Genomic DNA, 25,025 nt, shown 5'->3' on the forward strand with positions numbered 1-25,025 from the left:
ATCATTCTCTCTCTCTCAATAAATAAATAAAAATCTTTAAAAAAAATAAACTCCAGGGTCCCACGCCTGGGTGGCTCAGTCAGTTAAGCGTCTGCCTTAGCTCAGGTGATGATCCCAGGGTCCTGGGATCAAGTCCCACATCAGGCTCCATGCTCAGCAGGAAGCCTGCTTCTCCCCTGCCTGCCACTCCCCCTGCTTGTGCTTTCTCTCTCTGACAAATAAATAAATCTTAAAAAAATAAGATAAACTCAACTCCAGGGTCCCTTAAGTAGAGATAGTCTCTAACTTACTTCCCACACCAGAGCCCCCAGGACACCCTCAGCTTGCGGGGCTGACTCAGCCCCTTCCTTGTGGGCTCACTGCCCCAGGAGTGGCCTGTGTGCCCTATAGGACAGCACGCCAAGCCTATCAGCTTCAATCTCGGGTAGATAATCTATCAACCACAATCTGGGATGGAAGGAAAATTCATAGCCTCGGGCAGATCTAATATGTGCTTGTCATCAACACTTGTCTGACCCTGGTGACTTCCTGGGGCATGGCAACACAGGGAAAGAATGATCCAGCTGCCATCTTTTGCACAGGAGAAGAACTGGGCCCAGGGAGGGGAAGACTCCTGCTCCAGGTCGGGAAAGCAAGGTCAAGCTGGGTCTAGGTCCTGGTCTCCCAACTCCCAGGCAGCAGAGACAGGCAGCAGACAGACGCTGGGTCCAACATTTTCTGGCCCTTTGGTGTGCTCAAAGGTCATTTTGGAGGCGGTAGGACTTTCTGCTTGATTTATTAAGATCCTCGAAGGGTGTGGAGCAGGGAGGAGGGTGGGGAGGGAGGGAGGAGGAGCCTCAGGGGCTACCTCTTCAGGAGACATTTCTGGCCCGCCGGAGCTGGGGCCTTGGTGGAGAACTGGATGCTACACGGGGCTCCCGCGTCCCACCGGATCCCAGCTACAGGGAGCCTTGGGGGCCTCTGGGCCGTGGGGACTCGGGAGGCATTCCGCAGAGAGGATCATCATGGCCTGCAAGAAGGGGTGCTTGAACAGTCAGACCAAGTGGGCCCTTCTGGGCAGTGCCAGCGTGGTTCTGGTGATCGCCATTGGATCGACCCTGAGCTTCGTACTGTCGCCGCGCAGCCAGCCAGGTAGGGCCCCCTGTCATGCCGTCTGGTTGGCTTCCCCACGGACCGCTCTGACGGCCTCCTCTCCCATCCCCCATCTCCACTAAGAGTCCATCCCCAACCGACTCTATCCCCATCAACTTCCCCCCGCCTCCACCAGGCTTGTTGCCTTCAGCCCACACCTCCCTCCCGTGCCCCTGAATGGACCTTCCTTTTGGGGGGTCCTGTGGGCATCTCAGACTCAGCAGACTAAGCTCAATTCATCCTTCCCCCACACCCGCTCCTCCCTGTGCCCTCTTTGGGTGAAGGGCCCCTCCCTTCCCACGGAAACCTGGGGGCAGCTTCCACTCCCCGCTCTGCCTCGTGTCTGTACCCTCAGGCCTGGCGTCTTGAGGCTTCTGCCTTCCCACCCTCTGCCCTCCCTGCCCGCGAGCTCCCAGGCCTCTGGTGTCCTTGACGCCTGCTGCGGTTTCCCTGCACACAGTCTCGTCTGCAGCCTACTCTCCCAGCCAGTGCTCACTCTGCAGCCCATGAGATCTTGCTAAACACAAGCCCGCCTTGCCCTCAGCACACAGCCAACCCCTTTGCTGGCGTTCATGGCCATTTACAGCCTGATCACAACACCCCTTTCCAGGCCTGCCCTCTCCATGTCTCAGGCCATCTGTACCGGCCAGTGGCTGTTCCTCCAGGTGACCACACTCTGTCCTTCAGCCCAGCCTTTGCTGATACTGTTCTCTCTGTCCCCCTTTTCTGTCAAATTTACACCCATCCTCAAAGCCCCCTTAAATGTTCCCTCCTCTGTCTGTAAACTTCCTGACTGCCCATGCTGGTATGGGGGCTCCTTGTGCCCAGGAGCCCACGTATTTCTCGTAGCACTTGATGGCTCTGGGGTCCCCCTGTCCCTCTGCTAGATGGAGAGCTGGACACACCCTGGGAGCCCAGGGAGGGTCAGTGGGATGAACAGACGGGAATCTTGGGCAGAGGCGAGAATTGAGGCTAACAGCTCGCTTGGCTTCCATTCCAGACTGTGAGCAGGATGCGGCCTGCCGCCCCGACGCAGACATGCTGGATTACCTGCAGAGCCTGGGCCAGATCAGCCAACCCGACGGCCTGCTGGTCACCTGGTACCACGCTGCCAACAGCCGGGAGGAGATGGAAGCGGCCCTGAGCAGTAAGTCTGGCTGCCAGGACTGGGACAGGCCAGGGCAGGGGTGCAGGAGATGGGGGAGAGCAGAGGTGGAGATGAGACAGCATGACGTATGTGGCGGCATTAGGGTTCGACCCAGATGTCTGATGTCCTCTGCCCCAGCTACCCCTTCCGTGACGGCCAGCTGTGCCTGCTCGGAGGTCCTTGCCCCCCAAGCCTGTGGAAGCCAGAAGACGTGACTTTGAGGCCCAGTGCTATCAAAAACGAGCAGAAAAGCTGAGCAAATTGGAAAATGCCCCTGAGCCTCCGATTCAGAGTGATGATGGCGGCTCTGGGGTAGTGGACGAGAGACCCAGCCCCACGACATAAGGACCTTGGCCAAGAAGAAGGCCAATGGCCCCAACCAGGCAGTGCCCAACAGCAGGGAGCATGGACAGGTACCCCTTAGCATAGCTCAGGGGTCCAGAGGCCCAGTTTCCTCCCTGAGGGTTCTGCCAGGTCCCTGCGGTAGGCCTCTGGGAAGAGGCGCACAGCTGGGGTGGGGACCCTGGGTGAGACCAAGGGGCAGGGCCGAGCTGGTGAAGTCATCTTGGACATGAACGGACTTCCACGTGGAGAGAAGGGAACAGAGCGAAGATCTGGGAGGCAGACAGAACTGGGTTCAAATCCTACCTTGGCTCTTTAGTGGCACAGTGATTTGGGACAGGTGACTTCACCTGTCCACAGTTCAGTTTTTCCCTCTGCCAAATGTGGATTGGTAGAATTCCCATATCATTTATCATCCAAACTAAATAATGCTGAGCGTACAGAAATACACCAGACTCTCCCTGGCAGAGGGAAGGGCGGCAGGGGGCGGGGGGAGGATACGGCGACTCTAGTTAAGTGAGCCTACTGCATGTAAATAATGATTAACACTTAGTGAATGCCTAACCAGGGCTATCTTATTATTTAATTCTTGTAAACGAGAAAGAGGAGGCACAGAAAAGACAAGTACCCTGCCCGAGTAACACCGATCGCTGTTTGTCCTGGCGTTCATGCCTGCAATCTGGGTTCAGGGGCCCCATAACTTCCTGTCTGTTCCCTGGGGGGCCAGCCCTCCTCCCCTTCTGGAGCTGCAGGAAATGGATCCTTCCCTCCTTGCTTGTGCGTCCCTCACACCCCACCCAAACATGTCAACCTTCAGATTCAGCATCTGGAAGGCAAGTAACAACTTTCCACGATAAGAGAGAAGACTTTTCCAGGAAGAAGCTGGGCCTAGGTGGCAATTGCAAGGAGGCAGGTTAAGTCCAGAATGTACTTTCTGCTGGTCTTCAGTCCAATTCACCTCACTGGGTCCCTGCTCTGGGTCGATCTCAGGAGAAGGGTTTAGAAATGAGTGAGATGTGACCTTGTCTCCAAGGGACTCAGTGTCTTCAGGGAGGTTGGCTAGTGCAAGTTAAGCAAGGCAGCAGCATCAGGAGGTCATCGGGACTCAGAGAGGGCTCTCGATGCACCCCCACCCCCCCAAGACTGGAACTGGCCCCCCCATTGGATGGGAAGGAGACTCCGATGCAACCATTCTCAGGAGCTACCCTCTTACCTGCACCCCAACCGGGTTCCAGCCTGGCTTCTGTGGGTCTCACTGGGGCCCAAGCCTTTCAGACCCCCCTCTCTGCATTCCCAAGTAACCATAAATTAAGATGAGAAAGAACTTTGTGCTCAAGTCTGAAAATGAAAGTTGCCTTCATAAAGCCCTTAATGGTTTAACAACGTGTTTTTATGTTCATGTCCTGTTTCCATGGCCCAGGGGGGCTCATCCCCATCTTGCCAATGAGGAAACCTGGGAGTCCCATGCCCTAGAAGCAGCATCCACAACATTTGGAGGAAACAGGATGATGGGAAATGCCTGGCTCACTGCCAGGGACATCCCGGCACTCACCTTCTTCCCCTCCTAGAAATCCAGGCACCTAGATTTTAGAGAAATCTGCAAAAATTCTCTGACTTTGGCCAAGCTCTTTCTTACCTTTGTGGACCTAGGCTTACTGAGCTTGACTTTTCTATCATTAAGTCATTCAGGTGTTCATCATTCAACAACCATTTTTAAAGCTCCTTTTTCAGACCTGATACCATCTAGGCACCAGAAATTCAAGTGATGGTCAATTCAGACCCAGACCCTCCACCCTGGTACCTATACTCAGGAAGGCTGATGCTAAGTGAGCAATTACATGGGGCTAAGCACTCAAAAAGAGTAGCCCCGAAGCGGATGACTAAGTCAGACTGGGCATGGGGTTCAGGCATGGCCTCCCTGAGGAAGTGATATTTTAAGCCAAACACTAACAGATGAGCAGAAGGTAGCCTAGCAAAGCTGCGGAGGGGAGAGTTGCCAAGGCAACAACCAGGAGTAAGAGCCCAGAGATGGGAGGACAGAACAAATTCAAGCCTCACTAGAAGTGCAGTCCAAGGCCCGGCAGCCTGGGCATGGCTGGGGAGCCGTGAGATGCACAGAACCTCGGCCCCACCCCTGACCCACTGATAGGAGCTTGAATTTTAACAGCTCCTGGATGATTTGTGTGCACAGTAATGTTGCAGAAGCTGGAGGGGCTGGAACCTAGAGATGGAGGGAGAGGGGTACTCGGGTAAGATTGGAAATTTTGTCAGGGCTGGGTCATGTGGGACCGCAGAGGCTATGCTAAGGAATTTGGGTTTGAGTCTAAGGGCAATGGGTGGGGCCGTTTTGTTTTTTAACAGAAAGTGACATGAGCAGGTGCATGTTTAGAAAACTCTAGTTGCCGTGTAGAGAATGGACTTCCAGGGGAGCAGGGCTAGAGATGAGAGGTCAGAAGGTTGTGAGTATAAACCAGGAGAAAAGGCCCCTTCTGATGCCAAGGGTCTATGATGTTGCAGAGTCGAACGTGATCTCCTTCCCCTCCCTCCACTGCACACCCCAAATGCCAGTGGCCCTGGCAGAGTCTTCCAAGTCTGCTTCCATTGGGAAGGCCTTAGCTCCCTCCTAGACCGAACTCTGGAGGACAGGGTTTTAGAAATTTAAAAATTAAAATAACAAGGCTCAGTGCTATAAAGGTGCAGGGAGGTGGGCAAGCTTATGTACTTCAGGCAGTAACATGAATCAGAACAATTTTTCTGGACGGTAATTGAATAATGTGGGCTTTAAAAATGACCCTGTGTGGCCCTAACTCAAATGCCACAAGTAGGGACTAGAAATAATTCAAACACCAGGATAAACTGTGTTATCATTTGAGTAGCAAAGAATTGGAAGCTACCAAACTGTCTCAGGAATAAGAGGTAGCTAATGACCCTCAACCAGAGCTTTTATAGCCTCTAAAAAAAATGAGACAGAAGATTGTGAAAATGTCATTGAAAGAAAAGGATTAAAAATTACAAATGCATTGTGGTCTCAACTGCATAAAAAACCATACATAGACAAAAACGGAAGAAAATACATACAAAATGTGAACTATGATGGAAATGTGGATGAGTATTCTTCTTCCTGCTTTTCTGTATTCTCCAAATGTTCTTTGATAAACGTGTAATACTTTGATGATGAGAAAAAAGAAGAAAAAAATTTTCAAAGGAAGTGACCAAGTTCTGCCTCTTGCTCAGGCAGCGCCATGGTCCTGGAGGCAGACGTCACCGTAGAAGGACTCAACACAGCCAACGAGACAGGGGTCCCCATCATGGCGCACCCCCCAGCCATCTACAGTGACAACACGCTGCAGCAGTGGCTAGAGGCTGTGCTGGCCTCTTCCCAGAAGGGTAAGGACTCTCTCAGCCCCTCCCAAGCCCTCTGGTCCTCTGCTGAAGCCAGGCCAGTCCCAGGCTCACTGCTCATTGCCTGGGCTTCCCCCGCCCCCCCCCCCCGCACCGGGTTCAAGACACCCAGGCCTAGGGAATTCTGGGTGAGGTGGGGGATGGGAAAGGGCAGGGTACACCACAAAGTGCAGACACGTTCAGATTGTTCCCTCCTGAATCCTCCGGAACTAGGTGTAACCTGTTCAAAGCCCAACTCCGCCCTTCCCTCCCGGGTCCCTTTGCCAGTTTTGGTCAGAATCTAGGCATCACCCTCCTGCATCCCCCTCTGTCATTCACCATGTCCTGCCCCCAGACTCAGCCACTCTGTCTTCCCTCCACCACCACCACCACCACCATGTACATCTGAGTGAGCTTTCCACAAACACCAAATTTGTCACTCCCCTCTTTGGCCCTGCATGGCTCCCCATTTTCCTGGGACAAAGTGTCATCTCCTTGGCCTGGCTTTCAACAGCCGTCTCCAACTTCACAACCTCATCTGCCTGCAGTTCCCCCCGTTGCCATTCACCCCCAGCGCCCAGCTGCCTGAATAGGACAGGCTTTTGTTCACAGGGGCCCCTCCTCCACTTCCATGGCCCTCCTCTACTCAAATGCCTCTTTCTGCAGGCTGAGGAACTTGCACTCAGGCTAAGTTGGCTTAGGATGCTCTAAGCCTACCCTGTCCAAGAACCACAGTCTCTTTTTCTCCGATGCTTGACAACCCCTGTCTGAGCCCTTGGCTGGCCTCAGCTTTCTCCCCCCAGGGGCAGGGGCAGGGGCAGGGGCAGGTCCTTCCTCTGTGGGTAGCTTGGCTTGTTTGAAAGCCCTCTTCACACCCAGCTGGAGTCTGGTCCCTGTCTGCCCACCTCCTGCCCCCAACCCCACTGCTCTCTCTGTTCCAGGAAGTCGTGTCTGCTGGTTCCTTCTGCCCTGAGCATGAGGGTCCATTTCCCCAAGCCCTTGGGCCCTCCCCACAGGTATCAAACTGGACTTCAAGAGCCTCAAGGCTGTGGGCCCCTCGCTGGACCTCCTGCGGCGGCTGACAGAGGACGGGAGAGTGCGGAGGCCTGTGTGGATCAACGCGGACATCCTGAGGGGCCCCAATGTGCCCATCTCAATCGAGGTCAATGCCACACAGTGAGTGTTCACTTCTCTGCCCCAGCTGTGTCCAGCTCTCTTCCTTCACCATCTGGCACAGAAACTGCTCGGGGCACCTTTGCTGAGTTTACCTCCAGCCACACCATATAACCTGACCTCTGAGCCTTTGCACATGCTGTTCCCTTTGCCTCGAATGCCTTGCCCAAATTTCCCAGTCGTTACCTCCTCCCAAATCTACCCTGACATCCCAGGCTGCTGAGAGCCTTCAACACGTCCTCCTAACACAGCCCTGATTTCACTGGGCTATTACTGCCAGATTACCGGTTTATAGCCCCTACTCCACAGTGGACTCCTAGAAGGCAGGCAGGGCCCAGTCCTTTCTGTATCCCCAGTGACCAAGGCAGGGCTTGGCCTGCTAGAGAAAAGTCTAAAAGTGCTAACTCCTTCCCCAGCTCCCCCTGAAATCCCAGCACTGCCACCAACACCCTTCACATTGACCAGCTGCACATAACAACAGACGAAGGGCCACACAGAAGGACAAAGTGTGTCCAGTTTGACCCTTACCTAGCAGTGCCGGGTTGGGAGCATCTCCCCTCATGTTGCAGAAGAGAAAGCTGATAGTAATCGAGATTTAATTTATTGAATGTTTATTATGTGCCCAGGCACTGTTTCAGAAAGTACTTTAGTTATCCAGAGAATGAGGTAGGTATTATTATATTTTCATTTTATTAATACAGGAACTATCTCATCGAAGTTACACGACTGGCCTAGGTCTAAAAATTGCAAAGATTCAAAGCCAGGCCTTCCTGATTCTAGTCATCCATCTCTCCATCCATCCATCCAGTATTTATTGTGATTCTCAAACTGAGGTGCATTTGGAAAGCAGCCATTGGAAAAATATGTAGTCAGTGGCCCAAGATAAATAATGGCTCATCTTCTTAGAGTGTTGATTTTACTCAATAGTTTGGGGAGGAGGAGAGGGTAATATTATTCCTCTGTTAAAGTTTCTTTCAAGGGAAAATTTACATGGAATTTAAAAATCTGAAGCTTCAGAGACAAGTGGCAGAGTGTAGATCCCCATATCTGGGGCCCTGGCTTGTCTCCCCTGTCCAAATGGGGATGCTGAAGAGGCCCTGCCCTACCAGAAGGGATGACGTCTTTGAGAATCAAAGAGGTTGAATTGAGCTGCCCAAGGTTATAGAGTCCAGGACCTGAACCCAGAACCCCCTGACTCCAAAGTCCATGCCCCATTTGTAGGACCTTAAGTCACTTCTGTTCTTTAGGACTCAGCTTCGGTCCTTATACTCTACATTCAGCAGGACTTGCCACTTCCTAGCCCAGTGATGGGAACCCAGGAGATGAGGAAGGGGCCAGCAAGGCTCTCAAAGACCAGTGTCTCTGATTCTCCGCAGGTTCCTGGCCTTGGTCCAGGAGAAGTATCCTGAGGCCACCCTGTCTCCAGGCTGGACCACCCTCTATGTGCCGCTGTTCCTGAACAGGACATATACCCGAGCCATGGTGGAGAGGATGCAGGAGCTGGTGGGCACACTGCCACAGAGGGTCACCTTCCCCGTGCGGGCTGTCATGGTACGGGCTGCCTGGCCCCACTTCAGCTGGCTGCTGGGCCAATCGAAGAGGTGAAAACTCCCAGGCCCCTGCCACAGCCCCTGATCCACCAGACCCACCCCCCGGGCACTGTTACTCCCTGGGGAGATCCCAGCCACTTAACCATATCTGTCCAATACCCACTGGTGCTCACATCCTCTACAGCATCCCTGCTCTCTGCTTGTATACCTCTGGTGATGGGCTGCTTACTACCACCCAAGGCAGCCAGTCCATTAGTGGATAACTTGACCTAGTGGCAAGTCTTCCTCCCATGGGAGCCAGCTGTGCCCAGGATCGTCTTCTAGGGATTGGGGGACTCCCAACTGCCTAGTCCCACCTTCCTCGGCCACTTCCCACAGGAGTTCCAGGGCTGTCCCCTTCCCCCTCCACACCTAACTTCTTCCCCACTGCCTGTACCCATCGCTTTCTGTCCTTGTCCTGTTCCTAAGACAGGACCAGAAATAGATACTCCCAGTGAGGAGGCAGGGCGGGCCAGCCCCTCCTGCTCAGCCTCTTTACTCTTCCTTCCTGAAGCCCCTGTGACTTCTTCTGCCCTTGGGAAGGGGGGCAGTTCTCAGGGAGAAGGGGCTGGTGGGAAGCTGGAGGCCAGCTACTCTATCCCTGCCCAGCTAGGGTCCCGTTCTGAGCACAAGAGTGGGACTGAGGACCTTGCTGGGCCCAGGCAGGTGCTGAGCTTGGTCTCTGGGCCCCAGGTACAGCTTGACGCTGTGGCAGGGTGTCTTGGACCCCGTGTCGGTGGATGATCTCCTCTATGTCCGAGACAACAGCGCTTCCCACCAAGTCTACTATGACCTCTTTGAGCCTGTCCTGTCACAGTTCAAGCAACTGGCCGGTAGGAGGGGTGTGGGGCGGCCAGGGAAGCTGGTAGGGCTGGATTCTGCGGGCAGCATTTGGTGGACAGTGGAGCAGAGCTGGAGGGGTGAGGCATCAGAAGGGAAAATTCTGGGTGGAATCGGGTCAAAGAATTCTTTTAAGCGCCTACTGTCTGCCAGACGTGGGTATGGTATGCTATGTAAGCCTCAAATATCCAGGAAGCAGTGATTCCATTCTATAGATAGGGAAACTGAGGTTCAGACCAGTAAAATAATCTACACCAAGTCATTCCCTTGTACATAGCACAGCTTAGATTGGAACCCAGCAAATTCCAAACCCCATGTGCGTTTCCCTTACAGCGTAGCTCCTCAGAGACCGCCCCCCCCACACCAATGTACCTACTAATCAAAGACCCAGATACTACCCGTTTGCTTGTCCAGACCCCTCATTCCCTTGACCCTGGACCTAGGAGAGCCTGCAGTTAAGCCATCTCAAAGGGAACCCACGAGACTCAACATTCCTACCATGGGAGCCATGCCGGTGCGGGGAGAGGGAGTTCCAGCTTTGGGGCTGGCAGACTTGGTTCCATCAGGTTCTAACCCCGGGTGGCTGTGGGACCTTGGGGAATCCCTCCTTATAATCTCTGATGGGAGTACGTCTGCCTGGAAGGGTGCTGTGAGGCTGAGAGAGACTGTGTGTAGACACAGGACTCAGAGAAGGGGCTCCGTGAATGGTGGCCAGTGCATCTTGACAATTTGGGGCCCCACAGCGAATGCCACACGGAAGCGCATTTACTACACGGGAGGCAGCCTGATCCCTCTCCTCCAGCCCCCTGGGGGGGACGGTCTGAGCGTGGAGTGGCTGGTTCCTGACCTCCAGGGCAACAGAAGAACAGCAACAGTCAGCCTCCCAGGTAAGGCCTGCCTTCAGCCCCTGTGCTCCTAGCTAAACTGTGGGGGGAGAGGGGGGGATTCCTTTGCTCGGGGCAGGAAGCTAAGGCCTCTGTTACTGCGGCAATGTGCTGGACGCCATGGTGGCCGAGTGCAGTGGTATCGGGCAGGGGCCCCTAACCGTCAGTGCCCTTGAGCCCTGAGCCCTATCTACTGCAGGAGAGGCAGGCCCAGGCCCCAGGACCAAGCCCCAGTCAAAGGCCAAGAGCCGAGCTAGCAGCTGATCATGTCATTCAGATGGTCAGATGAGCCCCAGGCACATTTATAAAGCAGCCTTTCCACCCGGAGCCCGGACCCTCGACAGATCTCAGCAGACGGGGCACCAGCTTCTCCTTGGCTGCCCTCGCCCCATTGCCACCCCTTTAACAGGGCCTCTGACAGCCCACCATCACCCGAACTCCTGACACTTCGCCGCCTCCGTCCACTGCCTCTTTCAGACGGAGAAGGCATGATCCTGCTGACCGTTGGCCTCCAGGGGCCTGCAGCCAAGGACGCCGTGCCCGTCATACGCGCCCCGGGAGGTCCCGCCCCGACGCTGGAGTCCTGCCTCCTGCAGCTGGCCGGGCGGCCCGGGGGCTGGGGTGTCCATCTGCTCATAGCAGAGCCCTCAGCCCTCCGGCCGGCCCTGGCCACGCTGGCCCGCCTGTCTGCCCTGGGCCACCTGCCTCGGCCTGTGTGGATCGGGGCCACAGTCTCCCATGGCAGCTTTGCGGCCCCTGGCCACGTGGCCGGCAGGGAGCTGCTGACAACTGTGGCTGAGGTGTTCCCCCACGTGACGGTGGCACCAGGCTGGCCTGAGGAGGCGCTGGGCGGTGGCTACAGGGACCAGCTGCTTGCGGATATGCTGGAGCTGTGCCGGGGTCTCTGGCAACCTGTGTCCTTCCAGCTGCAGGCCGGGCTCTTGGGCCCGAACCCGGCTGGGGTGGTGGCCAGGCTGTTGGCGGCCTCCCCCCGGGCCACTGTCACGGTGGAGCACCGTCCTGAGGGGGACGACTATGCATCGGTGCGGGCGGGGCTGCTGGGAGCCAGGGCTGTGGACAGGACCCGAGTCTACTACCGGCTGCCCCCGAGTTACCGCGAAGACTTGCTGGCAGATGCTGGAGGGAACTGAGCACCCATGGGTGCTGGGCCGGTGGGCCCCTGGCTCCAGGCTTCCCACGGGGGAGGCAGCAAGGAATAAATGCCCCTGCCTGCCTCAGTGCGCTGCATGTGTGTCCCTGGGGGCAGGATGGAGGGGGAGTGGGTGTGCAGTGGCCACTGCCGGGGGCTTAGAGGGTCTGCAGGCTGGGGGCCAGATCGTTCCGGTTGTCCAACAGGAACTGCTCACAAGCCTTGAACGTGGTGTAGAACTCTGAGGAGAGACCAGCCACGTTGGTGGTCACATAGTTGAGAAAGCCCGGGGTAGCCTGGTTGTAGTAGGACACCTGCAGGATGGGAAGGAAGCCACATTCAGGGAGCTGGGCAGGGGGAGGGGGCGGGGAGCCCGTGGGCAGGAGCCAGGTGGGAAGGGCAGCAGATCCAAGCCAGTACCCTGGGGCCCTAGAAGATGACGTGGTGTGACCCCTCTTCTGGGGGTTGACAACCCCGCTTCCCTCAGTCACCACACACAGTTCAGATGCGGGAGGTTCTGGAGGACGGCTGGGTCTCCACAGCCCAGCACATACAAATGGTGCTCTAGGGTCATGGAAGCAAGTTAGAAATAAGCTCGGGGACTGTGCTGAGAAGTCCGAGGTAAGTGTATTGTAAGTTAGCGAACACCAGCCTCATCCCTACCTGGGCCCTGAGGCAGGGAGCTGCAGTTCCCCCCCACCCGGCCTCCTCCCCCACAGTTTCAATTAGCACTGACTGCCCTGCTGAGTTTTATGGGCCCTGGGAGCCATATAAAGCCTTCCCAGACAAGAGAGGTATACAAGTAAAGAGATGAATTTTAGGTCAGAACCCAGGCCTCTGCCCTCAGCATCCAGAGCTTTTTCCAAAACCCTACTGTCTTATCTCTGCACAGATCTTATGTTTTCAGCCCCTAACACTCTTAGGCTCCCCCGGGCTAGAAGAGAGCCTGCAGGTGGGGCCCAGGTATGGAGTTGAGCCCACAGCACAGAGCTCTGGACATGCATGTGGCTTTGGGGGGACCTGGGGGGTTGGTAAGGGAACACCGGCCTCACCTTGGTCAGCTGGTCCCCCTCTCTCCAGAAGCAGAAACCCGAGCAGAGGGTCTCCCCGCGCCTATATGCTGGTGTCTCGGGGTGTGTGGGCAGCGTAACTGACCGCATCGCGATGACATAGGGGTCCCTAGAGCCGAGCAAGGGAGGACAAGGGCACAGGAGGAGAAGGTGAGGGCCTGTTTCCGCCCAGTTCAGGCCCCGGAGCCCCCTCCGCACAGACCCCCTCACCAGACTCTGAGGCACATAAACTCTTAAAAGGCCCGACAGCTGGCTCTGGGCCAGGCTAGAGAGAGGACGTGCTTGTGCGTTAGCAGCCCTGAATTTGCCAGGAGCCAGCGTGGTTTCATTGCAGATTTTCTGGAAAAGCCCCTCCACTGCAGATGCTCAAAGGAGTCTCACGCTTTGGGATTTCATGCTTCACTTTTCTGTGCTTGTCTCCAGCAGAAGTGATACGGTGCATCCTGGCGAGCTGGAGGCCTTATCCCTCTTCAGTCAACGTGGGGCCTTCAGAGGGTGGAGGCCAAGGAGGTGGCCACGTGAGCAAGGGCCTGCCATGCCTGGGGTGAGGCAGCCTTGCCACCCCAGGGATGGAGACCACCCTGCCTTAGAGCACACGTGACCAGAGGCGAGATGTGTCCCCTCGTCCTCCATTTTACCCACAGCAAGGCCAGGGCAGCCCCTAAAAGCCAAGCGGTGCCTGGAGTCCCACACAGCAAACAGAGCTCTGAGTCTAAGCTGATGACCCCTCCTGCCCGCCTCCCGCCTCCGCAGGCCGGCACCTACCCATTGTCACAAGGTTTCCGCCGAGAGGCCAGGATCACAAAGTCCTGGGGCTTGGCATCGCCACCAAGGACAGGGCTGATGACATGGTAGATGGCATCGTCCTCATCCACCTGCTGCACTAGCTCCACGCTCCTATGGGGAGGCCCAGAGGTCAGGACTCGGGCTCCTTCTTGAGCAGATGTCTGGGGGACACTTTACCCCCTACCCTGCTCAGCAGGGGCCACAGGAGGGCAGGAAGGCCAGGCCAAGCACGCATGAACACACGGGAACACACATAGACACATAGACACGCAAATGCAAACAGACACGGGAACAAAGATAAGCACAAAGGCACACCTGTGAGCACACACAGACTCACGTAGATACCCACCAGTGCAGACACAGCCCCACACAGATGTGTGACAGTTTACTGGGTAGGAGCAGCTGCCGCGTGCCAAGCACTGTTCCAAGTGCTTTCCACGTACTCTCTCATTTAATCCCACAGCAGCCGATGCAATAGGTCCTCTCAGCATCCCCATTGTACAGATCCATAGGCATTAAGGAAGCAGAGCTGGGATGTGCCCAGACTGTCGGGAGCCAGAGCTCTGCCCCTCAGGCCCAGGCACACTGCACATATGTGTCCAGGTACACACACACAGGCTTACACCAATACGCACGCACAGAAACACGTATGACCATGTCCGACGCTGCCACCTTCTTCCCTGCTCTCCCACCCACCCTCAGAGGCTGCCTCATGAACAGGGCGCTATGGGCAGGGTGGGGGGAAGCAGCTAAGGGCTCCCTTTCCCCTTGGGACACTCCCCCGCTCCAATCCCATCAAGTATGGAGATCTGACTTAGCCTTCAAGGCCCACAGCAGCTTGCCTCCTCCAAGAAGTCTTCCTACCATAGGCCCAACGCCCCCAACATCCACCACCAAATTACCTCCCAGCTTTGTAGAATGTCACTACCAATAGGCTTGGGGTCACCTAGACCAAGGCTTTTTACTTTGTTTTGTTTTTTTTTTAAGATTTTATTTATTTGAGAGACAGATAGCACAAGTGGGGGGAGAGGCAGAGGAAGAGGGAGAAGCAGACTCCTTGCTGAGCAAAGGGCCAGATGGGGGGCTCAATCCCAGGACCCTGGGATCATGACCTGAGCCAAAGGCAGACACTTAATCAACTGAGCCACCCAGGCATCCCCTAACCAAGGCTTTTTAAAGCAATAGCCTTTTATGCACCAAATCTTAAACAGAAAGCCTGTGTAAAAACAACCACAAGTAGGCCCACTCTGGTAAGATAGATGGGGGGTAGGAAGGGGAAGGCAATTTGTCAAAACTCAACTGGCCAGACAACCTGCTCACTGAACTTCCATACACACAGACCCTCCTTATGGATATACTTGGGAATATAGGCTCCTCGTAAAGCAGCCACGGGAGAAATGACCAAAGTAAGGTGTTGGCACAACAGAAAATGACTTTAAAGGAATTTGAAAAAATACCAGGTTCAACTTTAACATTCTCATATTAAATACTGAAATTTTGGCTTGTTTTCCTAAGAACAGATTTATCTTCCTTGGCTAAATTCAGGAAGAAAATATTCACATGGAGAATCAGTAAATTCGGGGAACAAACGTATTCCTAGGAATAACATTTATATTCAGTAACTCACTACATTCAAAAATAACATATACACGCACATATTCCTAAGAAGAGCTGGCAAACTGGGTGAATTTATCAAACTGGCTGTCCCATTAGTTCCCTTGAAGCTGGGAGGGGGCCCACCCGCCCCCTCGGCCTTCTAACCCCCACCAAGTGGTCCCTGAGCTTCCTGTGGGGACACAGAACTCCACAGAACATGGTTTGAAAATCACTGATCTAGGGGTGCCTGGGTGGCTCAGTCGGTTAAGCGTCTGCCTTTGGCTCGGGTCATGATCCCAGGGTCCTGGGATCAAGTTCCACATTGGGCTCCCTGCTCAGCAGGAAGCCTGCTTCTCCCTCTGCCTCTGTCCCTCCCCCTGCTTGTGCTCTCTCTCGCTCTCAAATAAATAAATAAAATAAAAAATAAAAAAAGGGGAAATTTAAAAGAAAAAACAAAAAGGGGAGATTTAAAAGAAAAAAAAGAAAGAAAATCACTGCTCTATCCCAGAGTGCAAATGCATGACCTACACCTCAAGTACCCATTTTAAGAGGAGGAAAACAGGCCTAGAGGGGAAGGGACTTGCCCAAGGTCACAAAGCCAGTTGGGTCAGAAACAGAGCTTTTTTTTTTTTTTTTTTTAAGATTTTATTTATTTGACAGAGAGACACAGCGAGAGAGGGAACACAAGCAGGGGGAGTGGGAGAGGGAAAAGCAGGCTTCCCGCGGAGCAGGGAGCCCGATGCGGGGCTCGATCCCAGGACCCTGGGATCATGACCTGAGCTGAAGGTAGACGCTTAATGACTGAGCCACCCAGGCACCCCTAGAAACAGGACTTAAACCCAGGCCTCCAACTCCAACTCCAGGTTCAGTCTCTTCCCTGAGGGCTCAGAATGCCCTTGACTCTGACACCCACCCAACACATAACTACAATTCCCCCCTCCCCCCATGCCCGGCTTTAGCCGGCTAGGAGGGGGTGAGCATAATGGGGGATGGCTCAGCAAGGGACACCTGAGGGCCCAGCTTCCCCACCAGACCTGAGCAAAGCACCCTGCCCCGTTGGCACCTTGGCCCTCACCGGTAGTGCTTGTCCCACTCGGGCCTCCGAAGCAGGTCCGAGAGCAGCAGGAAGGCCTGGGTGGTGTCCACGTGCACTGACATCTCCATGTGGAAGGAGAGGAACTTGTCTTCCTCCAGAGTGTACAGGCGGACCTGCAGGGGACAGAGGGCAGCCTCGTGCCGTGCCCCGTCCCCGAGCTACGCCGGGTGATGGACTGGGCTGACTCAGATGCTGGAGGCCTGGGGCTGGCAGCTCAGGGCTGCCACTGACTTGCTGTGTGACTGTGAAAAAGTGACTCAACCTCTCTGAGCCTCAGTCCCATCCCCATGAAAAGGGGCTGCTGAGAGAATTCAGCGCAGGGGGACAGGAGGGTGCAGTAGGAAGCAGTGACTAAGGCAACAATGGAATGGGTCCTCGGAGCCAGGCGCCTGTTAAAGCCCCTAATGTCACGGGTGGGGGAAGTGACTCTCCCCAGGGCACAGGCAGAGCTCATGTCTTCCCTCAACCCAGGCTTCTCCATTGGCCCTATCTCTGCAGGGAGGAAGCAGCAGGGCAGAGAACAGTATAGATGAGGGGTTGGGGGCCAGATGGTGGGTGGGCAGGAGAGAAAGATTTGGGGGTTCTCCACTCCAGGTCCTGTGGGAGTTTCTCCCTCTCCCTCTGCACCTCATCCCCACTCATGTGCTCGCTCTCTCTCAACCTACTCTCTCTCTCTCAAATAAATAAATAAAATACTAAAAAAAAAAAAGAAATCCCCTTTTGACATGAGTGGTTGAGAGAACTTCTGTTGCTTGAGATCAACCACCTCTGCTGCTGGGTGGGGTCAGCTACCTGGTTGACCTCCGAAGACAGCACCCAGTTGTCCTTGGCCACGAGCATCTTCAGGGAGGAGACATTGTTGTAGCTCAGGTACACCTGGACCAGAACACACAGAGAAGCCTCACCTTCTCCCCTTCCTCGGGGGCTCTGGGCCAGGGCCACGCTGGACCGGGGGAGAGGACATTGGGCTGTGAAGGGGGGTGGGGGCCGGGCCCTGGGCTTTGGGACAGAAGGCCCCGCCTTGGGCAGACTTGCTGTGTGATGCTCATCTCGGGGCCTCAGCTCCCTCCTGCCAAACGGGGACCGAGGAAAGTCCCTTGCTAACTGTACCAATCTTGAGTCATGACACAGTATCCTGTCCCCTTTAGGCCTACTCCCAAACCCATTCTGACAAGAATGCAGAGTCAGGGTACCCCCTCCCCGGTCCCAACATGGGCCGGTGGACTGTCCCCTCAGAGCAGAAGGCCTTACCTGGTTGCTAGGGTCCCAGGGGACAGAGAGGGGCATTTCTGCCTGTTTACAGGACACGATGTACTTCCTGGGAGAGGGAAGAGGACAACCATGGTCCCTGGGGAGCCCAGGTCTTTCAGAAGACTTCGCTCCGGGTGCTCAGCCCAGCACTGGGGGAGGGACTCCTGTCTGGCCATGGAGACGGGCTGGGCACCCAGAAAACGGGAGCTGAGAGCATACAAACTCATTCAGAAGCAGAGCAAGGCCAGGGGCAGGGTGCCGGGGGAAGGCTCAGTCCCGCACCCTCCCTGAGCGGTTAACTCTTGCTAAAGCAGCTTCGCCCTGGTGCCTCAGCGGCCTCTTCTCAACAGTGGGATTGGGTGTTGCATCTGCCTCGTGGGGTCATCATGAGGACGGGGGTCGGCCTATGATAAGTGCTCCAGAGATGCACACTTTTCCTATCCGCACAGAGAGCAAACCTCAGTGTACTTCCAGCACTTTCCGCTCTGGAAAGTGCTTCGGCAGCAGTGGTTCACACCCGGCTGTGTGTCTTGAGCAACTGCCTCTCCTCTAGGGACCTTTCTTCATCTGCCCACCACACATCAGGGTCAACGGAAGGAACCCAGGATTCAGAAGTGGCCGGACCCCACCAAGTTCAAATTCGCACTCCGCCCATCATTCCTATATCTGTGTGCCCATGGCCGCCTCATCCCTCTGTGCTCAGTGTCCTCACCTAGATAAAGGGCCAGGAAGACCCCTGGGTAGAGAGGCTGCGTGGACGTAAAGGGCCCAGCCCGGTGCCCAACCCAGGGACGGCACTGAAGAAATGGTGGTCCCTGGGGCCTGGGGAGCAGGTGGACAGCCCTGAACCCATGTCCCCTCCCACCACCCAACCCGCACTTGCCTGTCCAGTCGGATCTTCTTCCTGGCACTAGCCTCTCGGTAGCGCCGCTCGCCATCCTGGGGAGAGACGCAGGGACAGATTGTGGTGCGGGCCAGACGAGCTGCTTGTGCCCTGCTCCCCACTCCCACTCCCGTGTTACTGTCTGCCCCCCAAGGCCCGAGGAGGCCCTGCAGCCCTGATGTGGAGCTCAGGTCTCACGGGGGTAGCCTGAGGCAAAGCAGCCCAGACAGGAAAGGGCCGAGTCTCTGAGCTCCAGCCCTAGCTTCCCCCAGACTCTCTGAGTGACTCTGGGAACACCACCTGCCCTCGCTGGACCTCGACATCCTCCTCTGCACAGACAGTGCTAGTAAGAACCCACATTTCCTGGCTACTTGCTGCTACCAGGCACTCTTCTAAAGTGCCTTCCGTGCAGAATGTCAAGCCTCGCCACAACCCTCTCAAGTTGGTACTCATATTAGCCCCATTTTACAGAGGAGGAAACTGAGGCACAGAAAGGTGAGTGGCTTACCCAAGGTCGCAGGGGTAAGGAGTGGGGCCAGGAACAGAACCCTGATGGCCTGACCCGGAGCCCACCCTCTTAACCAGTGCTTCTGATGTCTCCCCACTCATGAACATTAACCGGCACAGGCTGAGAGGCCCTTGTGGACTGTTCACCGCCCCTCGTCTGTCGGGCCCCCCTCCCCCAACCCCATCCCCGCCAACACCCAGCTGCGGAGTGCGGGGTTTTCCCAGCCAATTCTCCCCCCTGGGAGGCACCTAACTGAGCTAGACCCATACACGGGGCCGAGTTCTTCCAGGCAGACCAAGGTGCCTGCCTAGCACAAGGGGCATCTCTGGGGGTCACGGGGCACTGCGAGCTGGCTGTGCCCCGACAGAGGAGCAGGGCTGAGCCCGTCACTCCCCGGCTGTGTCAGGGGCTAGCAGGCCCCACCACCCCTGGGCAGGGAGGGAGGGGAGCTGGTGGTGGGGCAGGGTGCCACTCACCCCAGGCTGGGGCCGAATCCAGGGCAGTGTCCGAGGCTGCTCATCCGCGTCCAGGACCACGAAGGTCATGAAGGCACTGTTGATGTGCCGCCGATGGGTCTCAGCCTCCTGGCGGTAAGCCTCCACGCACACGCCCACCTCCATGCTGAAGGACAGGGACGGCCGCTCCCATGCTGGACGGACCTTCCTGAGCCCGTGCCCGCTCCCCAACACACACGCACACCCGTGCACACACGCACACTCCTGCAGCTCTCCCAGCAGCCCGGATCAGAATCCCTCTGGTAGGAAACCCAGAACTGTTCCCTTTCATCAGTGTTTACAGAGCACCCACTACATGTCTGGCCCTATGCTAGTCACTGGGCTCACAGAAGTGAATAAACTGGGTCGGTCCACGCGCTCATGGGCTAACAGCTAGGGAATGGGGCAATAAAGAAGTGTGTATACACACAGACACACGTATGTACATATATATGTATATATAATATGTAATGTAATATATGTATATAATATGTAAACATAAGAATATACACATATGTGTACATATATGTATATAATATGCAATGTAAACTGCAAAGGATTCTGGACGGACATGAGCATGAAGGTGGGGGTGCAGAGCCTACTTGGAAAAATGTCCCTTACGCACATCTTCACAAAGCTCTAACAGCCGTGCTCCTGACAGCTCAGTTGCTGCTATTTCTATATATCCATCTTCATGAATTATAAAAAGCAGCCACCCTCACCCACCCCCCTCGCTTAGGAAGCTCTATGATCCCAGCATGTGGACGTTCTGCGGAGGGGGAACAAAGACCTAGAACAGGACAGTCACTGGGCCAAGGTCACACAGCAGCCAGGAAGGGAAGCCGAGCTGGAAGGGGGGCCTTGCAGTTCCTAGTTCAGGGTGTCCCCTCCCTTCCCCCCGCACAGCGGCAGACTGAGTGATGACCATAACAGTAATAATAATCCTGCACTGCACAGTTTCCCTGGCAGGCTACCAGTAAGACCTCACTGAATCCTCACAACTATGATGTTGTTGTGGTGAGCCCCATTTTACAGGCAAAAGAGCTGAAGCTCGAGTGGGACGCCTGGGTGGCTCAGTCAGTTGAGCGTCTGACTCTTGATTTTGGCTCAGGTCATGATCTCAGGGTCGTGGGATGGAGCCCCGTGTGGGACTGCATACTGACCGCGGAGCCTGCTTGTGATTCTCTCTCTCCCTCTGCCTCTGGTCCTCCCCTGACCCCCACCCCTGTTCGCAGGCTCTCTCTCTCTCTCTCCCTGAAATAAATAAATAAACAAATAAAGAGTACAGCTATAAAAAAAAACCCCTGAAACTCAGAGATGTTGAGTAACTTGCCTAAAGCCACACACCCAGTAAAAGGTGAGCCAAACTTGAACCCAGGGAGCCTGGTTCCCTCACTTTTCTTTTTAAAGATTTTATTTATTTATTTGAGAGAGAGAGCATGAACAGGGGGAAGGGCAGAGGGAGAGGGAGAAGCAGACTCCCCCTCGAGCAGGGAGCCCAACGTGGGGCTCAATCCCAGGACCCTGGGATCATGACCTGAGCCGAAGGCAGACGCTTAATGGATTGAGCCACCCAGGTGCCCCGTGGCTCCCTCACTTTTAACAATTACATTATGATCTTTGAAATCACCAACAAAGATACATATTTAAAGTAAGCTTTCTCGGAGGTATTAGGTTTCATTCCAAATTAAGGGCTCCGGGAACAAATTGTTGTTTTAGGAGAAAGGGAAGGATTTGATAAATGATGGAACACTGGCAAGAGGGGGCCCTATGATGTGAGCACTCACAGTGCGCCAGGCCCAGAGGCAGGAGCCGGGAAGAGAGACAGAGACACGCTGAGCATAGGGTCTGCTCTGAGACCACAGGAGCCACAGGGCTGGGGAGCCCAGAGGAGGGAAGGGCAGAGCTGCATCTCAGTCACGGTGAAGGCGCCCTGCAGCTGGGCAGGGTTTAGACCTCATGGGCCTCATCTGCAGGGGAAAGGGTTCCTGGCAGCTTTGCAATTGGGTCAGGAAGAGCCCTCAATCCCAGGGGGCCCTGGTCCCACTCCTTACCTATGTTTGAAGGCGTTGTTCACGATGGCCTTGAGCACTAGGCGGTCCCCGACCTGGGAGGGGCCCCGGAAGTGGAACATCTCAATGGCCTTCAGTGTAGGGTGGGCGCGGCACAGGCGGCTGGAGGAGGCAGGGGTCGGAGAGACAGGACAAATGCCCCAGTGCTTCTGCCACAGGCCTGGACCAGCCTCTCCCCTGCCCAAAATGGCAACCCGGAGGACAGGAATGGGAAAGGCAAATGGCTTGAGGTACGGGGAGCATAAGATACAGGAAGAAAGCAGGCAGGGCCAGGTCAATGGGAGGCTGCAGTGCAGGGCCAGGGAGGTGGCATTTCCCACGCAGGTGATGAGGACTGCGCGGAGGGAACGGCCAGCTCAAGGAAAAAATCACTCCTCTCTGGCTCTCTGGGTCTGAAAGCCCTAGGTTTCCTTAACAGAACAGCCAAGCTCCTGAAGCCTTGAACGCCAACACCAAGCTGGGGTTTCTCCCCCAGGAGGAACGGGCCAAGGGAAAGAGGGAGAGAAAGGAGGGGAGGCAGAGACAGTGCACTCTCCCCTCACCTGGCTGCGATGGTGGCCACGTTCTCCATCCAGGCCATGATCTGACCCCCAAAGGTATTGCCTTGGTGATTGGCATGAGGAGGCAGGACCAGCTCCACGCTCTCCACGCGGGTCTTCTCGGCCGGCACCATGCAGCTGCAGTCCCTGCTTTCCAGATCTGACCGGGGAAGGGCAGAGGGAGGGAGGTGGGAAGCGGAGAGGTTCCCAAGGGCAGACCCTCCCACGGGGCAAACCCAGGGAACCCCCCGCCACCAGCATTCCCGGTCACCCAGATTCTTGTATTGACTCAGCACTGAGAGTGAGGAGAAGGGGGACTCGGGCTGAGCAAGGTGAGGCTGTCACGGGGCAATGGGCGGAACACCCACCTACAGAGAAGACACACCTGGTCTGAACCCCAGAACCACCCTACACAGGTTGTACGACAGGCAGTCAAGGAACCTGACCCTCTGACCCTCAGTTTCCTCATTGGTGAAGGGCAGATGTCAGACCCAACCCATTGGATTGTGAAGATGAAGTGTGATCGTGATTCTAGAGTGCTTGGCACCAAACATAGGAGACAGACTCTCAAAACGATAGTTCTTCCCTCTCTCTGCCCTGACAGGCCCTGTCCCTCAGGGGAATGGCATCAGGAGATCCTCAGTAGGAGAGGCCCAAGAGTGGACAGGGCTGTGGGGGTCAGAGGAGCAGATGCTGATATGACCCCCCAACCCAAGGAGGTGCAGTCTATCTCCCACTGACCAGGAAGAGAGACCTCATCAGGGAGGGCCCATCAGAGAGGTGGCCTTTCACTTGGCTTACAGGCTGCTCCAAGATGCCACAGACAGGCAGGAGGGGAGGTGGAGGGGGGGCCCGAGCTGAGATCTGGAGACAGGACGGGTAGGACAGTCACAGGAAGCAACGAGGCCTTGGTTTAGGTGGAGCCAAGGGCAAGTAAAAGGTCAGCACCAGGTGAAGCTGAGTAGCCGGCCAAGGGCCCGGATGCCACGCTAAGGCATTTGGACTAACCCTTGGGTGGAAGGGCTGTCAGGACAACAGGGATTTGGAGGCTGCAGTGGATGGATGGCTCTAGGGGGGATCTCAAAGACAGTAGGAAGAACTGGGCCTCCTCAGCCACAGCCCCCAGACTCCGTATACAAAAGGTACACGGAACTGGGAGCCCCTTTCACTGCTTCACTGGGGCCAACTGCTCCCACCTGCTTTCTCCCCCTCTGGGCAGCTGAACTACATTTGAATTGTCCTAGAATTGCCTCCTCTAGGGTTCAAGGAAGACTCCACATCCTACGGCTCTGGAGATCGGTGAGTGAATCCAAGGTTACCCCTCTGGGCCTTTGCCCAGCCTGTGTTCTCCGTCAAGAAAAACCTTTCCTTATCTTGCCATCTGTCAAAATCCTACCAGTCCACAGGAGATCTGTGTGTGCTGGTATAGAACAATCTCCAAGATGTACTTTTAAGCGGAAAGAAGTAAGATATAGAACAGTATGTACTGTATGCTCCCTTTTGGGTAAAAAGAGAGGGCTAAATAATACATAGTATGTTTAAATATGCAGGGAATCTTCTGGAAAGGTGCCCAAAAATGAGTAACTGGAGGAGGCCCGGGTTCTGGGTAAGAGAGAGTCTTGCGGTTTTTATTCTATATGTATATCTATATCTATATTATTTATGTATGTGTGCATATATCTATATGTATATATGTGTACACACACACACACACATATATATATGCTTTTTAAAAAATCCTATAGTCTTCAAGGCCATGCCCAATAGTACCTTCCCAAATACCCTGAATCCTAAACATCCAAATACACTCCGTGGACAACAAAGGGTTTTCCTCAGGTCCTAATTCCATCTTCACAGCTCCTAGGAGCTGAGCAAGAGGCCCAAACATGCCCTGCCCTGAAGGAGACCTTGAGACAAGAGGGCCATCAGGCCAGTGCGTGGGAGTCTCCTTCCTCTGACTGCCCAGCGGGGGCTGAGGACAGACGGGGGCACGCAGGATGTCAGCTGCCCTCCACACCCACGGCCGCTCACCATCCTGAATGGCGCAGTTGGCCAGGAGGTCCTTGATGGTGTCCGCGTAGAGCAACCGCATGCGCCGGCGCTCAGCCGCCACGCTGTGCTCCGTCTTCTCCTCTTCCGTCCGCGGCGTGGTCTGCTTCAGCTTCACCTGCGGCGGGGGGTGGCATGGGGGGATGCTTAGGACAGGTTTCCTGAAGCAGCAGGAAGGGTTGTGCCTCATTGCACACCTGGGGCTGCTGCTGGATGGTTACAAGTCTTCGTCCCCTCTGTCCCCATCTTCCTGTCTCCAAGTGGACTGATATATCACTTTCGTTCTCCAAATGTCCCCAGACCCCTTTCTTGGGCAAAGGCACAGAAGATGGGGGGCGGGGTCTATACGACACGTAAGGGAGTGATGAGATCTGAAGAATCCCACGAGACACACACGGAGAGGTGGAGAAGAGGAGTGAGGGAAAGTGCCTGAGGTCTGGCCACAGTTGGGGGGAGCTTCCTCTGTGAATTCCCTGAAGCGCCCCCACCCCCACCCCTCCACTAACCCCCAACCTCATCACCCTGGTCCTGGCCTGCCATGACAAGCAGCCAGGTGGCCCAGCAGCACGGAGTGGCCAGGTGTAGCCCCCTACCTTGGAGAGCTCCCGGTGGGCCACAAAGGTGGCCAAGGCCTTGCACACACTCCACTGCTTCTCAGAGCACAGGTCCTCAGAGGCCACCTGGATGCCCACCTGGAGAGGAAGAAAAGGTAGGAGGAGTGAGGAGGGGAGAAATGGAGGTCCCAACCTGAGGCTCCACAATCCATGAGACAGGAAGGCCCGCCCCAGGCCAGGCCTCATGTTTCTGTATCACCTACTGAGTCTAGGAGGCCAGAAACCTGAGACAGGTTCTGATTCTACCCCAGGATCCCTGGAAAGCCTTGGGCAAGTCACTTCCCTTCTGTGGTCCTTGGTTTCCTCATCTATAAAATGGGAGTGAGCACAGGGCACCTGGCTGGCTCAGTGGATAGAGCGTGTGACTCTCAATCTCAGGGTTGTGAGTTCAAGCCCCACATTGGGCATGGAGCCTACTTAAAATATGAAT

The 25,025-nt window shown here is 55.4% G+C and overlaps 2 protein-coding genes across 4 annotated transcripts in view; one reads left to right on the forward strand and one right to left on the reverse strand.

Annotated features, from left to right (window-relative positions):
• Nucleotides 1-4,814: 4,814 nt before the first annotated feature.
• On the forward strand, nucleotides 4,815-11,649 carry FAM151A (family with sequence similarity 151 member A). The gene is made up of 7 exons (XM_032428242.1): nucleotides 4,815-4,869; nucleotides 5,855-6,007; nucleotides 7,018-7,177; nucleotides 8,551-8,775; nucleotides 9,457-9,596; nucleotides 10,347-10,490; nucleotides 10,965-11,649. Exons 1-7 carry the CDS (start codon nucleotides 4,848-4,850, stop codon nucleotides 11,636-11,638), a joined length of 1,518 nt encoding a protein of 505 aa, XP_032284133.1. The 5' UTR covers nucleotides 4,815-4,847; the 3' UTR covers nucleotides 11,639-11,649.
• A 50-nt stretch (nucleotides 11,650-11,699) lies between these two features.
• ACOT11 (acyl-CoA thioesterase 11) overlaps nucleotides 11,700-25,025 on the reverse strand; it is a 47,370-nt gene continuing 34,044 nt past the window's right edge. For all 3 annotated transcript variants that reach the window (XM_032428236.1, XM_032428227.1, XM_032428232.1), the window contains 12 exons: nucleotides 24,575-24,673; nucleotides 23,964-24,099; nucleotides 21,936-22,092; nucleotides 21,376-21,495; nucleotides 19,304-19,448; nucleotides 18,320-18,375; nucleotides 17,437-17,503; nucleotides 16,978-17,061; nucleotides 16,165-16,298; nucleotides 13,473-13,604; nucleotides 12,690-12,816; nucleotides 11,700-11,951 (listed from right to left, as the gene is read on the reverse strand). In XM_032428236.1, coding sequence (XP_032284127.1) covers nucleotides 11,796-11,951; nucleotides 12,690-12,816; nucleotides 13,473-13,604; nucleotides 16,165-16,298; nucleotides 16,978-17,061; nucleotides 17,437-17,503; nucleotides 18,320-18,375; nucleotides 19,304-19,448; nucleotides 21,376-21,495; nucleotides 21,936-22,092; nucleotides 23,964-24,099; nucleotides 24,575-24,673 — 1,413 coding nt within the window. In that variant the 3' untranslated portion in view covers nucleotides 11,700-11,795. The remainder of the gene's footprint in view (nucleotides 11,952-12,689; nucleotides 12,817-13,472; nucleotides 13,605-16,164; nucleotides 16,299-16,977; nucleotides 17,062-17,436; nucleotides 17,504-18,319; nucleotides 18,376-19,303; nucleotides 19,449-21,375; nucleotides 21,496-21,935; nucleotides 22,093-23,963; nucleotides 24,100-24,574; nucleotides 24,674-25,025) is intronic.

Source organism: Phoca vitulina, unplaced genomic scaffold, assembly GCF_004348235.1.
Source record: "Phoca vitulina isolate PV1807 unplaced genomic scaffold, GSC_HSeal_1.0 scaffold2, whole genome shotgun sequence".
NCBI lineage: Eukaryota > Metazoa > Chordata > Mammalia > Carnivora > Phocidae > Phoca > Phoca vitulina.

What these genes read in the sequence shown, in the direction of transcription:
- FAM151A (XM_032428242.1), top strand. Translation starts at nt 4,848, where the DNA reads ATGGAGGGAGAGGGGTACTCGG. An exon ending in ATCGAGGTCAATGCCACACA is followed by an intron (nt 7,178 to 8,550) that starts GTGAGTGTTCAC and finishes GATTCTCCGCAG; the next exon opens with GTTCCTGGCCTTGGTCCAGG. An exon ending in AGCAACAGTCAGCCTCCCAG is followed by an intron (nt 10,491 to 10,964) that starts GTAAGGCCTGCC and finishes TGCCTCTTTCAG; the next exon opens with ACGGAGAAGGCATGATCCTG.